The sequence below is a fragment of the Nycticebus coucang genome, chromosome 5 (assembly GCF_027406575.1).
Source record: "Nycticebus coucang isolate mNycCou1 chromosome 5, mNycCou1.pri, whole genome shotgun sequence".
Classification (NCBI taxonomy): Eukaryota; Metazoa; Chordata; class Mammalia; order Primates; family Lorisidae; genus Nycticebus; species Nycticebus coucang.
This window is the reverse complement of record NC_069784.1, coordinates 109,471,257-109,487,632: the sequence shown is the minus strand read 5'-3', so window position 1 is coordinate 109,487,632 and position 16,376 is coordinate 109,471,257. Positions and strand designations below refer to the sequence as shown.

The window sequence follows — 16,376 nt, the reverse complement described above, 5'->3', positions numbered from 1 at the left end:
TGGAACAAGGAATTGAGTTAACAAATAGATGCTTTCAAATGAGAGTTTTGCTTTAAAATATTTTTATTTTTATTTAGAAAGTTTACTAAAAGATTTCCAGCATGTTGAAATGTTATTTTATAACTGAAAAGGTAAAATCTCCATGTGATTGAAAAGACCAATTTTAAGGCATTAGGAGCTATGCTGGCATAAGTGCTCTCAGAGGCGGTGAAGGCTATCCATAGACAAGAGAGTCTGTGAACCTGAGTGAGGGCCACTAGTTTGAGCTTTTACTTATAACACTCGTGTCTGGGTTCAGGTTATTATAATTAGTGAAGAGCAGTGATTTTTCAACTGGTGTACCACAGCACATTGGTATGCTGTGAAAAAATTTAAAGATAATAAATTATTTTCGAAAGAAGTTAAAAGCTAAGTAAGTATATTCTTTTCTCTCTCTCTTTTTTTGATCAACGTAATTTAAGTGTGCCATGGAAGCTTAACCATAGGTTCAAGTGTGCTGTGAGATAAAAAAGGTTGAAAAACGCTGGTGCAGAGTCTCATTATAATTGATTTCGTTAAAGCTGAAGCTAATCTGAAAACAAATTTGTTTACTAAACTTTCATAGCAGCACTCCTGACCATACATAATTAAGTAATAATGTCTTTCCTTGAGATAGGTTACATCAAAACTCCTTAAATGCAGTGTGCAATCACGACCCAGCACAACATTTAAAGCCTGTAACAGGGGATCTTGACACTAGTCCTATAGTTTTATTGTAATTTAAATAGCAAATATACTGTTAAAATAAAATCCTAAATCTAAACAACACTTTTTGACTATCTTGTCAACATCTTCCTTCCCCTTCATTTCCCATTTGTAAAATGCACGACTGCTTTGATGAGAGCTTTTCACTGGAGCATCAATGAATCCCTGAGGTAAACAAGAAAATTAGAAGATCTAGAATCCAATTACTTTTCCTTCTGATTGTGATGTAACTAGAATGTATTTCTGAAAGTCAGTGGAAGAGGGGATGATAACCCCAACTCGAAAAGGTTCATGGTGGATCTGGACTAGGCTTCCATTCATACTCTTTACTGCCCAATTAGTTTATGACATACCAGAAACTGTTCTTAGCACATTATGAATTTTAGCTCATTAACTTATTAAATTAATAAGTTTTAGCTTATTAATTTCACAACAGTTTTGATGTAAAATTAGTTGTATTATATTAAGTCAGTAGATGAGAAAACAGAGGGGTTAGGTGATCTCTGACATAGAGCTCAGATGGCGAGAAACCGTCTATAAAATTCTACATTTCCAGATGCATTTGCTACTGCATACTACACTTAAGTAGTTCTGGGGCAACCTGTCCCAAACCAAAAGCCCTGTGAAGTTTCCTTCTTCAGCTCTATTCCAGTTGTAAGACATTTGCTTGTATTTTTCACTGGGTTTAGTCAAAGTATAAAGCAATAGAACTCTCTAGAGTCTAGAAGGTTATATGTGGATTATAATTTTTAAATTAAGGGGGTATCATGGTACTTCAAGATCTTTTCTTGGTCTGATTGAGTTATGGAGTCACAAATCTATTTACAAACACATGAAGTTGACCCCAGGCAAGTCTCCACTAGCTACCAAGCCACAGGGAGCTTTGCTTTGGAAATCATCAGGCTCAGGTAGGGTTTTGTGGAGGAGAGGAAGAGGCCAACCTCCTTCACTCGCTCTCTCTTTTTTTCTTTTTGAGACAGAATCTCATTCTGTCATCCTGGGTGGAGTGCCGTGGCATCATAACTCACAGCAACCTCAGACTGTTGGGTTTGAGCAATCCTCTTGCCTCAGCCTCCCCAGTAGCTGGGACGACAGGTGCCTGCCACAACACCCAGATAATTTTTCCATTTTTAGTAGAGACAGGGTCTCACTCTTGCTTAGGCTGGTCTTGAACCCCTGACTTTAAGCAATCCACCCTCTTTGGTGTCCCAGAGTGCTAGGATTATAGGCATGAGCCACTGCACCTGGCCTTCTTCATTCTTTTTGACCTCCTCCATCTGGTTCTACAAGTCTCTCTGGAAGATGTAATCTGACATCACTCTAGGAATCTATTTTTGTATCTGTTCGATGTATATTGTGAGATAGTTTCTTTCTGACCATAAAGAGACACACCACTTTCTAGGATGCCAAGGAACAGAGAGAGTAGAAGATGATCATACATGTCGTTTTCATCAAAGACACCCCTGTATGGTAGAGACGTATGGGTACGAGTATAATTGTCTGCTCTCTTACCAGTGGGAAAACAGAGGGATGGCACAGGAAATAACAAAATAGGAGTTTACTATCCTGCCTCCAGTGAGCTGTTTCACCTACCATACTTTCTTTCACCAACGCAAAACATAGAACTTGAAATGAACACCAAGATGAAGCCCACGTGGGGGCCACCCATCTCCCTTTCACAGACCAAAGGACTTATGATCAATTACTCGCAATTAGTTCTCATGTGGAGAGAAATGTACACAAATAATCCAAAAGCAGAAGAGATGCATGGAACTTACTAAAAATGAAATTAAATAAAGAATGATATATCAGCCATCAGCAAGTAAGAATATCCTCAGTTCCCAGAAGTTAGGAGTTAAAAACCATGTATATATAAATCCAATGTCTTTAAATATCATTTCTAATTAACCATCAGGGTAGATGATATCCTGTACTGAGAAAGGAACTTAAAATAACTGAGAGCTGTGAATAGTGCAAACTAGGTCCCTTGGTACCTCTTAACTCCCTATTTGTATCATATCACGTTAAGGAGTAGTTTCTATTGACAGTATATAATCATTAACTAGAAGAGCATGCTGCGTTCCTCACGTCCACCTGCGATAACACAGTCTTCTTCCCATGAAGGGATTCCTATTCCCACCTGCGTAAGTAGCTTAGAAACACTGAATTCAATTTATTAGAGCTTGTTGATAGTTTACTAGCTAGGGTTGAGAGAGATAAAATTCTCTTTTCATATCAGATAGTTCTCTCAAAATGTATGCCAAACTAAAATAGAGCAGTTTTTAAAAATTATTTTGTGTGCTGAATTTTTCTTTTAGAAAGAGTCAACATGTAATCATATACTTTAACTGCTTATTTTATTGTCAATCTATTTAATTCTTAAAGGGAGGAGCTAGAAGGTACTCCCGCCTTAGGTAATAATTTATTAACAAGGATTGATTGATCACTTGGTTTATATCACAGCTTACACCTCACTTTACATTTGACAAGTACCTTATCAAAAAGGAAGTGACACCCTCTCAATAATTTTATGTTGACTACTATGCAATAATCAGTTTTTCTTAGCTTACATCCTTCTGTTCCCTTAAGGATATTGTCTACACTGGTTTCAAAGTGCCCTGTCACATAAACCGGACTAGCAGATTAACTCATGACATCTTGAATCCCACGCTGCAGTTGATTTTCAGGGCACTTTTGGTTTAGTACCCAGGGACACTGTAACAGATTCCAAATTGTTCTTTAGTTTCCTCTTCTTGGTTTCTTTCTCTTATTATTTAGCAGATAAAGCAATTTTTTCCAGTGGAGAAAGCAGCCAGTTCCCAGAGAGCGGGGAAGAAGAGAAACTGTAAATGAGCGCTGTCCTCATCCCAGGTGCTGATGCTCACCCTGCAGCTTTCTGCTACCAGGTGAATGGGTCTTGCCCCAGGACAGTCCATCCTCTGGGCATCAAGCTGGTCATCTACCTGGCCTGTGCGGCGGGCATGCTGACTACAGTGCTAGGGAATTTGTTTGTGGTGTTTGCTGTGTCCTACTTCAAAGCGCTTCACACTCCCACCAACTTCTTGCTGCTTTCCTTGGCTCTGGCTGACTTGTTTCTGGGTCTGCTGGTGCTGCCCTTCAGCACCATTCGCTCAGTGGAGAGCTGCTGGTTCTTTGGGGACTTTCTCTGCCGCCTGCACACCTACCTGGACACCCTTTTCTGTCTCACCTCCATCTTCCATCTTTGTTTCATTTCCATTGACCGCCACTGTGCCATCTGTGACCCCTTGCTCTATCCCTCCAAGTTCACTGTCAGGGTGGCCCTCAGGTACATTCTGGCAGGGTGGGGGGTACCCGCGACTTACACCGCCTTCTTCCTCTACACAGATGTGTTAGAGACTGGGTTCAGCCAATGGCTGGAAGAGATGCCTTGCGTGGGCAGTTGCCAGCTACTGTTCAATAAGTTTTGGGGCTGGTTAAACTTCCCTGTGTTCTTTTTCCCCTGCCTCATCATGATAAGCTTGTATGTGAAGATATTTGTGGTTGCTACCAGGCAGGCTCAGCAGATCAGCACGATGAGCAAAAGCTTGGCTGGGGCTGCCAAACGTGAGAGAAAAGCTGCCAAGACGCTGGGCATTGCCGTGGGCATATACCTCTTGTGCTGGCTGCCATTCACCATAGACACGATGGTCGATAGCCTCCTTAGCTTTGTCACACCACCACTGGTCTTTGACATTTTTATCTGGTTTGCTTACTTCAACTCAGCCTGCAACCCTATCATCTATGTCTTTTCCTATCGGTGGTTCAGGAAGGCACTGAAACTCATTCTGAGTCAAGAGGTCTTCTTGCCACAGACACGCACTGTTGATTTGTACCAAGAATGATTGAATGATTGCTTCTACTAACTCCAAGGTAGGGGGAGGGCCTCAGAGGAAGGACCAGGGGTATTGTGAACGTGGGCTATATGATGGGCTATATGGTGTCATGACTTTGGTGGCATGCTTCCAAGGCAGCTTGGCTTAAGTGGAGAAACAATCTTCCCCATTTGGAAGGAAAGCACATCTCTCATTCAGTGTTTCTATAGTTAAATGTAGGACAAGGGTCATCTTAATATGTACTGGATAAGCCACTGCAAATATTTGGCTCCTGATTTGTGGCATCTTTGAAACAATTAAGAGGTGGGGTGGATGGAAAAGGGCACCGGTTTCTAAGTTCTTACTGTGGTTCAGCCACCTGGCAATGGTCAGGTAAGACTTGAACAGTCTTTGAACTATCTCTCCTCCTGATGCAGCAAAGTTTCCTCATTTAGAAAATTAGAAGTTTGATATAGTTCTATTCAATATTTCTAATTCTTTCTGGTTGAGTTTAGGAAGGTGGCATGCTTCTAGGTATTGGTTCATTTCTTCCATATTTTCATATTTCTGAGAATAGAAATTTTAGTAGTAATCATTGAGGATTTTTTTGTATTTCTGTGGTATCTGCTGTTATATCTCCTTTATCGTTTCTTATTGAAGTTATTGGAGATTTTACTTTTCTGTTTCAGGTTAATCTAGCCAAAGGTTCATCAATTTTATTAATCTTTTAAAAGAACCAACTTTTTGTTTCATTTATCTTCTGAATGCTTCCTTTGTTTTCAATTTCATTTAATTCTGCTCTGCAAGGGTATATTTCAGAATAACTAAGAGTAAATTTTAAATATCCAACCACAAAAAATAAGTAAGTGAGGTGATGTCTATGTTAATCAGTTTGATTTAAGCATTCCACATTGTATATCAAATCATCACATTGTATACCATAAATGTTACAGTTATGATTTTAATTAAAAATTAATAAAAATAAATAAAAGGTAAAAATAAGAAAATTAGGAGTTTGTACTGTTTCCTTTCTAAAGTGTCCTTAAGTGAGTATATTGTGTAATATAACTTTGGGGAACCTTGTTGGAATCATAATATCACTTCACATTTCATAATCATAGTCAAGTGTTTGGAATGTCTCTTTTTCAAAATGTTCATTTTAGAATCCCTGTGTCCTTAGAGCTCAAGGACTCTAAACAGATCTGTAAGCCACATTGTCCATTTGAATAATCACTGAGCAAATGCATTATAATCTTAAAGAAATATTTTCATTGTTTTAAAGATATTTGAAACTTAAAGTACATGGAATATTTCAAATTTTAATTGACATTTTGCTGTCTCAATATCTCCTTCTTTAAACTTTTATCACATAAGTTAGACCTACTATCTTTCCTAGAATACCAGTGCATGGTTTTCTTTACAAAGTACTTGTGCCACATGCTTTCTCCGAATAGAACTAAGGGTTTCTCAGCAGTGATTACTAGTAAAGGTACTAGCAACTTCTATATACATCTCCCTCTGTCTTCGTCCTGAATATTTTCCTGCAGACTTTTAGGCACCCTATTTCCATATTCTTTACTGATTTTTTTCAAATTAATATTGCTTATTTGTAAAACTTCTTTGTAAAATAGTTTGAAGCCTCTGCAGTACAGATGCATAGACAGGTGTGGATACAGATACAGATACATCAATCATAATCAATAAACCTGGACAGGGAATGAGTGAATGTGTTTCAAAAACAATTCATATGTCAACGCTCATAGAGAGTTAGCCATTACCCAAGTGACTTGAAACATCCACTCTTTAATCTTTAAAGAAGAAAAAGTCTAATTCTTTGTACCGTCAATGAATCCCAAACAATAAAAAAGTAAAAGTCCTATTTTGTCAATGAAGTTAGCTTAAATGGATTTATTTCATGATATGTGTGTGTGTGTGTGTGTGTGTATAGAGAGAGAGAAAGGAAGTAATTATATGTATCTGTATATATATATATTTGCTAGAGAGATAATCTATATTGACCTCAAATTTTCTTTTAAAAAATTATTATAAAAATGTTTTCATATTTATTAATACTTAATTTTTCTTTGGAAGTAATTGTTATTTTTTTTCCATTAACTTTTAAGCATTATTAAATAATTAAATTACAAATGAATTATGAGTGAAAACTTACCCCAGTATATACAGTTTTGAGACATTAAGAAGCTAGGAATACTGTGCTTTAAGTATAACAATAAATATAATTCACAACATATAAGTTAGTCATTATTTTATTTTATTCTATTATTTATTTATTTTTGTCACTCTTAGTAGAGTGCTGTAGTGCCATAGCTCATGGCAACCTCAAACTCTTGGGCTCAAGTGATCCTCTTGCCTCAGGCTCCTAAGTAGCTGGGACTACAGGCGCCCACCACAACACCTTATTTTAGAGATGAGGTCTTGCTATTGCTCAGACTGGTCTCGAACTCATGACCTCAGGCAATCCACACGCCTCAGCCTCCCAGAATGCTAGGATTACAGGCATGAGCCACTGTTCCCGGCCTAGTCAGCCCCATTCCCAGTCCACTCATTATGGTAGTCTTTGTCCTGGGACTGTAGGTGCCTGGCTGGTTCACCAGGTGGATCCCATAGGAGCAGAAAATGAGTCTTCTTCTTGTACATCTTATCTTCTGCTAGATCAGTGGTTCTCAACCTTCCTAATGCCATGGCCCTTTAATACAATTTCTATGGGTTGCGACAGATGGAGAAGATCGCCTTAGATAGGCCTCTAGGATGAAGAAAAGGGAAGGAGGAACATGGAAGGAACTAACTTTACTGAGAGCTTATAATATTCTGTATCTCACTTAATTACTATACACCCTGCAAGGTGGATATTACAAATCTCATGTTATGGACCAAGTACACAGAGATTCAACAGTTTAAGGACATACATAAGGGTGTCCTTATTTGAAAGCTTTTAGCCCATCTCCTATTTCTTTTAGATATTAAAGGATACTGAATAGCTAATAAATCTGCAAGTTGGACTAACATTTAAAGGCAGATAGGAGATTTCAGTTTCTTGTGTGTCATAGAAACACAAGGTCATGGGTGCCATGGTATAATATTTATACCACCAATGAACCAGTGAAGAAAGAGAGCAGAAATCACACCTCTAGTAGACACCACAAAGGGAAACATGAGCTGGTGGGGAACAGGTGTGGGGATTTGGAGTCCAGCTCCTTTATCATCTTTGATATAAGAACAGGATATAAGAAGCAAATCTGTTGCATCCAGCAAATTAGTGTAAGCCTTAGACCAGTGACTTTCAACTGGTGTACCCAACGCACACTGGTGTGCTATGAGAGGATCTTAGGTGTGCTGATAAAATTTTTAAAGGTCATTAATTAACTTATTTTCAAAAGAAGCTCAAAGTACAATAAGTATGTTCCTTTTTTTACTCTTTTGTTTTGATCAACATAATTTAAGTGTGCCATAGAAGTTTTACTATAGGTTCAAGTGTGCTGTGAGATAAAAAAAGTTTGAAAAACACTGCCTTAGCAAATGAAAACCTGCATTCAATGACATTCCCCTGAGTTCTGAGGGAAATGTCCGTGGTGACACTTTATTGTTCTGCAATAATAAGATTTACTCTCTCTGTTGAGTGAAATTAACTACATTTAAGGCAAGTGTTCTTAATGTCTATGCCATGGACTTATTTAGCACTCTGGTAAAGACTATGGACCCCGTCTCAGAAAGGATTTTTAAGTAGATAATTTTAAAAAAACAGAACAAAACATAGAATTATAAAGGAAAACAATCATGTGAAAATACAGTTACCAAGATATCCTAGAAATAGCCAAGTTTGTAATATAAACCGTATGTTTACTTCTTTCAGAAAGCATCAAATAACAAGATCTGCTGGCAGTTGCAAAAAACTATCATAATTTCAAAGTATGATGAGCATAAGTGAAATTGCATGATATCTGCAACAAATATACTACAATGTGAAAATATTAATTTCTATGGGTGACAAAAATCAGCAGGGCTAATATCATTGTGGGTTTTGCCTACATTTAAAACAGAAAAAAGTGATAAAATTTCAGGTAGAGTTTAGTGAATAGAAACATAAAATATTTTCCCCATATAAATTCATGGAACTCCTGATTTAAGAATTTCCTTCAAATTGTGAACATTAGAGCAGTCTTCTGCTCTTGATAGCTTTGTGATCAGATTTGAACAGAAGGCAGTGACATTCAGACTCCCTGTTGGCTGCTGAGAAGCTGAAGCCCAATAAAAACTTTGCTTCAAGAGTATTCCACTAGAAAATAGTACCACAGACACCGTCATTCTTTGGTGTTTTTGTGCCTGTTTAGAATTTTGTGTCTCTTTCTACACCGCCTGTTTCACAAAATATATCAGCATAGTTTTCAATTCCAGGAGAGTTGAATAGTTGAATAGAGTTGAACAGCATAGTTTTCAATTCCTGTTTTGCAGAAATCTTGAATTATTTTTTTATCTCTCAATTATATTGTTTTCTTTTTTTTCATAAATTACATTGTTTTCTTACAACTTAGTAAAACCACATTACAGCTCACCCCAGCTAGCTGCACGTGTGACTATATAATACACAGGAGTGTATATGAGTATGAGTAGAAATAGACGTGTGTGTAAGAGTGCATGTGTGATGAACAGAAATAGGCGTGTGTGTATGAGTGCACGTGTGTATGAGTAGAAACACACGTGTGCATGTACATCATATGAGTGAATATTCGTATGAGTAGAAATATGTACACATCAATAGAGTGCATGTGTGTTGAGTAGGAATAAATGAGCCACATGCCACATACAGGGACAAGGGTTCTAAGCAAGACAATTTTCATCCAAGAGCACCTTTTGTTGTTTCTGAAGAGCCTCGTTCCATAGGGTTCGTTCTGTAAGGGGCATGAAGAATTAAGACGTCGCACCAATAGCAACTGTGCATGAGGGAACCTATAGGAGAATGAGAGAAGCAGGCCCCCCTCTTCTGTGAGGAGTGTCACAGGTTGCTTGGCTTTTTTTCTAGAGCTCCGATGGCAGCAAAGTTGGAACTGTAAGGAAAGCCTTGATAACAGAAGAGAAATGATTTGCAGTCCTCAGTGCTGGCCTGCACCCGTTTCGTGTTGCCTCTGAGAGCCTTGTCTCCTACACTCCCACCTCTGTTTTACGGCTCTTCTCCCACTGTAATTTTCTCATCCCCTACTCCCTTGGAGGGAGCAAAAGGCCCCAAATCACTGATTTTGGTCTTGGCCATAAGACTCGCTCCGACCACTGCAACATGGGCCAATGGGACAGTCGCCACATTCAGTCAGAAGCATTAAATGTAATCGCGTGATTCTGCCCACCTCTTGTACTTCTGCTTTCTGCCCTGAGAACAGATTTTCTCGGTCAGAGCTGCTCCTTGAGCCTGCGGCCAGAACGAGACACAGAAACAGACGCGCCACGAGCCTGCAGCCGGGACAGAGCTGGAGCCCTCCTGGAGCACCTGTTGTCATGAACCATGGAGGGTCTGTGGGTTGTGCTGGGAAGTTGACTAATACTCAGTGACTGTCTGAGGCTGCCCTCTGCCTACTCCACGTCTGTCCCACTCTTAACATTGAAGAACCTTCCAGTGTTGAAATTAGCCTTTCTCTGTTTCCACACTGACCTCAGCCACCTGTATTGTGAGGTGCACAGCAGTCATCCTTGTCCTAAGTGCTCCAAAATTGGCACAATCTCAAACATATAGAGGAGGAGTGGCATTTGAATCATGTTTTAAAGATAGGTAGCTTCTGAGCCTTTGAGAAAGCAAAGAAATCTATTTTAAACCAAAGGGGTAGTATAAAAGGCAGCTCCTTTAAACAATACGGAAAAAAAAACAAACTACCTTTTACTTGACTTGAATATTTGAGTACTTACTCGAAACATCTCTGCAAAGGGGCAAGGTTCAGACAGGCTATGGATGTTGTCCTAATTCAGTCAGCAAGGAACTCGGTTGTTCTGTGCCCCCTGCAGCCCCTATGACTTCTAGGACACAGCCTGCCTCTTTTCCAGGAGCAAAATTTGAAGCACTCACTTAGGGACTTGTTGGACACAGTTAATTAAGGTTTAGAGAGCTCAGTAATTTAATGTACATGAGACAGTTAAGATGATGTGTCTTGATTTTTTTATTTTTCTTATTTAAAAAAGTTCTTTTATTTATAGACATAATTCATTGCATGTGTGTGCAAGTATGTAAACACAATGTGTATGCTCCATAATATTCTGAAATAAAAATAAAATAAAGGATACCAGAATTTAAAAAACAAAAATCCTGAGACCTGAAGAATGACAAGGAGTCAGCTCTGTGAAGAACTGAGGAGTGAGTGATCCTCTAGATGGGCTAGCCTGTACGAATCTCCTCAGTGATCCTCTAGATGGGCTAGCCTGTGCTAATCTCCTCAGTGATCCTCTAGGTGGGCTAGCCTGTGCAAATCTCCTCAGTGATACTCTAGGTGGGCTAGCCTGTGCGAATCTCCTCAGTGATCCTCTAGATGGGCTAGCCTGTGCGAATCTCCTCAGTGATCCTCTAGATGGGCTAGCCTGTGCGAATCTCCTCAGTGATACTCTAGATGGGCTAACCTGTGCGAATCTCCTCAGTGATCCTCTAGATGGGCTAGCCTGTGCGAATTTCCTCAGTGATCCTCTAGATGGGCTAGCCTGTGCAAGGCTCCTGAGGCAGCCTGGTGGGGTGGGGGGGACTGGGAGTTGGCAAGCATGACTGAAGCATAATGAGCCAGGAGGGAACGGAATAGGTAGTGGGTAGAGAGCTTTGCAGGAGTAAGACCATATGAGCCCTCACAAGCCATAGTCATGGAGTTAGAATTTGATTCTACACAATAGGAATCAGGCTTTGAATTATGAACTTATCATAGACCACAGAGACCAAGCTCTGATGCTGGGTGGTCAGGTGTCTGTAGGACCTGGTGTCTGTTTTTGCGTTCGCTGTTATGGCTGAATCTCCTGAGTGATCTGAGAAAAAGAAAGCATCCCCTGCCCTCCATCTCCTAGCTCTGCTTGGTGACTGACTCATTGGCCTTCAAGTGGACGGCAGCCCAGTGAACTTCTCACTGGTCTTGCACAAGCTGGTGGACGTTGTGGGTTTCTTCTGACTGCTTGGAGATGGTGTCAACAAAGTCATTGCAAATTCTGGGGACTCTGTCCCTGGTGCTGACCTCTTCTGTGAGCTCCAGCAAGATGTCTTTGTCCCCAAATTAGACTAGTTGTCTTGGCTATGTCACTGCAATCTTTTGGGGGAAAGTCAGTGTTTGGGATATATCACCAAAGTGGCTGGGTCTCATTCACTCTAAGGCCTTCTGTGTTTCCTATAGAGTGTTTTCTACAAAGCACCAATTTAAATGTTCATTGTCTGAAAAAAAAAAATAGTAAGCAGTACCAAAGGAGAAGTTTAAGAAAACGATGGCAGAGAGGCCTTGGAGAAAACCTAAGTTATTGATTCCTGCTTTCTTTTTCTCAGATCACTTTCTTGTGGAGTTGTAGAGCAAACACCTTTGGGAGGGTTTGATAAGAAGTTTTTTTGTGTTTTTTTTTTGCAGTTTTTGGCCGAGGCTGGGTTTGTACCTGCTACCTCTGGCATATGGGGCTGGCGCCCTACTCCTTGACAGGAAGTTTTATTCTCACTTGTTAGATTTTTCTTTTCAAATTATTTCATGTGGCAGAAATGCTTATTGTTCACCTGATAACCATGTTCTTTTTCCTTCATAGCCTCAGAACATTCTCCCCTTCAAAGAAGCTGGAGTTGTTGGGTAGGACTCCAGGAAAGCCTTTCTTCCTGGTTCTTCCTCTCTGCTTCCAGGAACATGTGAGATTTGGCTGCAACTTCAGTGGCCACTTTGGAACCATTAAGGCAATATCAAGACCCAGTGTGATGGCTCGTGAACGTAATTCTAGCACTCTGGGAGGCCAGGGCAAGAGGATTCCTTGAACTCAGAAGTTTGAGATAAGCCTGAGCAAGAGTGATACTCGATCTCTACTAAAAATAGAAAAAAAAAAATTAGCCAGGTGTTGAGGTGGATATCTGTAGTCCCAGCTACTCTGTAGGCTGAGACAAGAGAATTGCTTGAGCCCAAGAGTTTGAGGTTGCTGTGAGCTAGGCTGTGCCAGATTATGACTTTCTAGCCTAGGGCAACAGAGTGAGACTGTTAAAAAAAAAGAAAGAAAAAAAAAGGAAGAAAGAGAGGGAGGAAAGGAGAGAGGAAGGAAGGAAGGAAGGGGAGGAAGGGAGGAAGGAAGGAAGGAAGGGGAAGAAGGGAGGGGAGGAAGGAAGGAAGGGGAGGAAGGGAGGAAGGAAGGGGAGGAAGGGAGGAAGGAAGGGGAGGGAGGGAGGAAGGAAGGGGAGGAAGGGAGGAAGGAAGGGGAGGAAGGGAGGAAGGGAGGAAGGAAGGGGAGGGAGGAAGGAAGGAAGGAAGGGAGGAAGGAAGGGGAGGGAGGGAGGAAGGAAGGGGAGGGAGGGAGGAAGGAAGGGGAGGGAGGGAGGAAGGAAGGGGAGGAAGGGAGGAAGGAAGGGGAGGGAGGAAGGAAGGGGAGGAAGGGAGGAAGGAAGGGGAGGAAGGGAGGAAGGAAGGGGAGGGAGGGAGGAAGGAAGGAAGGAAGGGGAGGGAGAAAGGAAGGAAGGGGAGGAAGGGAAGAAGGGAGGAAGGAAGGGGAGGAAGGGAGGAAGGAAGGGGAGGAAGGGAGGAAGGAAGGGGAGGAAGGCAGGAAGGAAGGGGAGGAAGGAAGGAAGGAAGGGGAGGGAGGAAGGAAGGAAGGGGAGGGAGGAAGGAAGGAAGGGGAGGAAGGGAAGAAGGAAGGAATGAAGGGGAGGAAGGGAGGAAGGAAGGGGAGGAAGGGAGGAAGGAAGGGGAGGAAGGGAGGAAGGAAGGAAGGAAGGGGAGGGAGGAAGGAAGGAAGGGGAGGAAGGGAAGAAGGAAGGAAGGAAGAGGAGGAAGGGAGGAAGGAAGGAAAGGGAGGAAGAGAGGGAGGAAGGGAAAATCACAGCATCCTGACTAAAATACTTGAGTCATCCAGCCAAAGTCCGCAACTACTTAATTTAGGCTTAATGTTCCCTAACTAAAATAAACCTTAATGTGTTTACATCATTTTCTGCCAAATTCGAGCCCTGGGAGGCACAGCATACCAGGGAGTGTGACATTCCATTCACTAACTCAGTGTTTGGCAGCGAGCATTCCACCTGCTCTTTCTCGTTTCCCTAGCTGTTAGTCGAGCAATCTGCTCAGTGCCAGCTAATAGGCTGAGGTGCTAATGTGTCCTTTCACGCTGAAACAAGATGTCTCTTGTTAAAAAAATGGAACTGTGACATCAAAGCAGCCTGTATCACCGAGTCACCGTGTTGAGGATAACCACTCTGGATAGCTCTCCAGATCCTACTGGACTTGACATGAGCAAGAAATAAACTTTTGTTGTGTTAAGCCACAGAGGTAGTTGAGGTTGTTTTTATGTGAGCCAAGTCTAGCCTGTGCCCAGGTGGAAGCAGTGTATCCATGATCTGTTACTGGCCTCAAGGGCTAGGGAGCCAAAAGAATAATGTACGAAGTATTGTATATATTATATTGTATATATATATGTATTGATTATATTATATATAATATTAATTATGTACATTGTTCTGGGGGCACAGTTACAAAGATTTCACCAAATTTCAATATATCTATGATCTAAAAAGTATCAAGAACCACTGACTTAACAGGACAAATTAAATAGTAAATGTCTTCTCATGGGTAGCATTTATTTAATTGTACTTCTTTGTACTATACCCTCTTATTTGCCTTACGCTTTCATTTCCATGTAGAAAAAAGAATTTGAGCTTAAAATTCAGATGATTTGGGTTCAGAGTCTGGCAAAGAGTTTTTAAGATTATATCATCTTATACAAGTTTCTTTGATTCTCTAGAGAGTCAGTTTCCTCTTCTGTAAAATAGCCAAAATGTGAGATTAGTAGGAGTCCTATATATGTGTTTTTACACGTAAGTTGCTAAATAAATATTATTGAGCTTTTACCATAGTTCATATATTTTTACTTAACTGTTTATGCTTTATGTTTCTATCCTGATTTTTAAGTCCTGGAGGGCTAGAGTCTTATGGTTAATTGTTATTTTCTATAGAGCAGTGCTGTCCAGTAGAAATCTAATGTGAGCTACATACGTAATTTAAAATTTTCTAGTACCTGCACTTGAAAGGGTAAAAAGACAAAGGAGAAATTAATTTAAATAATATATCTAAAAATCGATAATTTCAACATGTAGTCAATATTTTAAAGACCCATCATACATTTTTTTGTTTGTCTTTGAAGTCTGATATACGTCTTCTCACAGCGTATCAATTCAAACTAGCCACATTTCAAGCCCTCAGTAACCACATGTGGCTAACGGCTGCCATATTGGATGGTGCAGATACTTACGTACAGGGCCTAAAATAATATCCTTGTGGCTCTCCTGAAATGCTCTACTTTAGACAGACTGGTTTAATTGACTATCCTTTTTGTATTCTGACTCATATTTGATGTAAATTTATATACATTATATTGAATTTATACATTTTATGAAATACTTTACTCTGCTTAGAAATTTCTTTTCTATTTTTTTTTAACTTGAACTAGTACTCGACTCAGCTTGTAGTCTGAGTTCTCTGTGGGACCATCTCAGATTTCTCAGCCCACAGCATCTTCTTCCTACTTCAAAGTCACACCATCTATCACACTTACATATTACGCCATTTATCTTATAGAATTGACAACAAACATGTCGTGAGTGCTTACTCATTATTGTATTGCTATAGGTTGGAAAACTATCTCTACTCTTTAGAAATATAAACTGAACTGAGTAGATTACATGTAAAAAGATCCAAAGGTGAATACAAAATAAAGAATACGTGTGATAGCTACCAAATCAATGCTACAGACCAGATACATTGTTATAGTTTAAACACCCATGACTTCAAGTTATAATTATTGGTATTTTGGGTTTTCCCACAAGACATTCTAAATTCTAGGTTTTCTATTCCTGTTAGCACTGAACCCCAGACCTAGTACACACTAAGCCTTCAAAGATATTTGTGTAATGAATAAATGAAGGAGTATAAGGATACGGGCCTTTTTGCTTTTACACAAATAGGTTGGAAACTTCATTAAGCAGGAATTGTTTACCTTCTATTTTTTAAATTATGTTTTATTCTAAAACAGTTTCTGTCTGGCAACCTCCTATACAGTTGAGGGCAGTGGAGGATTCCTCCAGCCCATCATCATAGGCCCCTGTGTAGAACACGGCACCACTGTACATGAGGGGCAGGAGCCAGGAGAGGCAAATGCCTGACACCGACACCGTGAACTTGGTAGGATAGACCAGAGGGTCGGTAACAGCAATGTACCTGTGGATGGGATGAAGCACAAGTGGAAGAGAGAAGAGTAACAAAATGCCACATCACCGCATGTGTGTAAAGTACAGAAACTCTTCCCAAAGTACCAGCAGCTCTCCACGGACCTGACCATGCTGAAGGGCATCACGGTCACACCCACCAAAAAGTCAGCACAGGCCAGAGAGGCCATGAGAAAATTGGCCGGAGAGTGCAGCTGCTTGAAATGAACAACTGAAGCCATCACCAGGAGGTTTCCAAATACAGCCAGCAAAGACCCAAAGCCGAACGCTGTGTATAGAATCACCCAAGATCCAGGCCAGTAGGGATTTTTCACACAGGACCCGTTCATGTTCCCATAGCATAGCTGCACGGCAGAAGGCAGGGACAAGTTGCTACTCAT

At 40.5% G+C, this 16,376-nt stretch overlaps 1 protein-coding gene and 1 pseudogene across 1 annotated transcript; one reads left to right on the top strand and one right to left on the bottom strand.

Annotated features, from left to right (window-relative positions):
* The first annotated feature begins 3,539 nt into the window (after window positions 1-3,539).
* On the top strand, window positions 3,540-4,693 carry TAAR5 (trace amine associated receptor 5). The gene has a single exon (XM_053591618.1). The coding sequence runs from the start codon at window positions 3,594-3,596 to the stop codon at window positions 4,605-4,607; it is 1,014 nt and encodes a 337-aa protein (XP_053447593.1). The 5' UTR covers window positions 3,540-3,593; the 3' UTR covers window positions 4,608-4,693.
* Window positions 4,694-15,789: 11,096 nt separating this feature from the next.
* LOC128585565 (trace amine-associated receptor 6-like) lies at window positions 15,790-16,376 on the bottom strand (annotated as a pseudogene).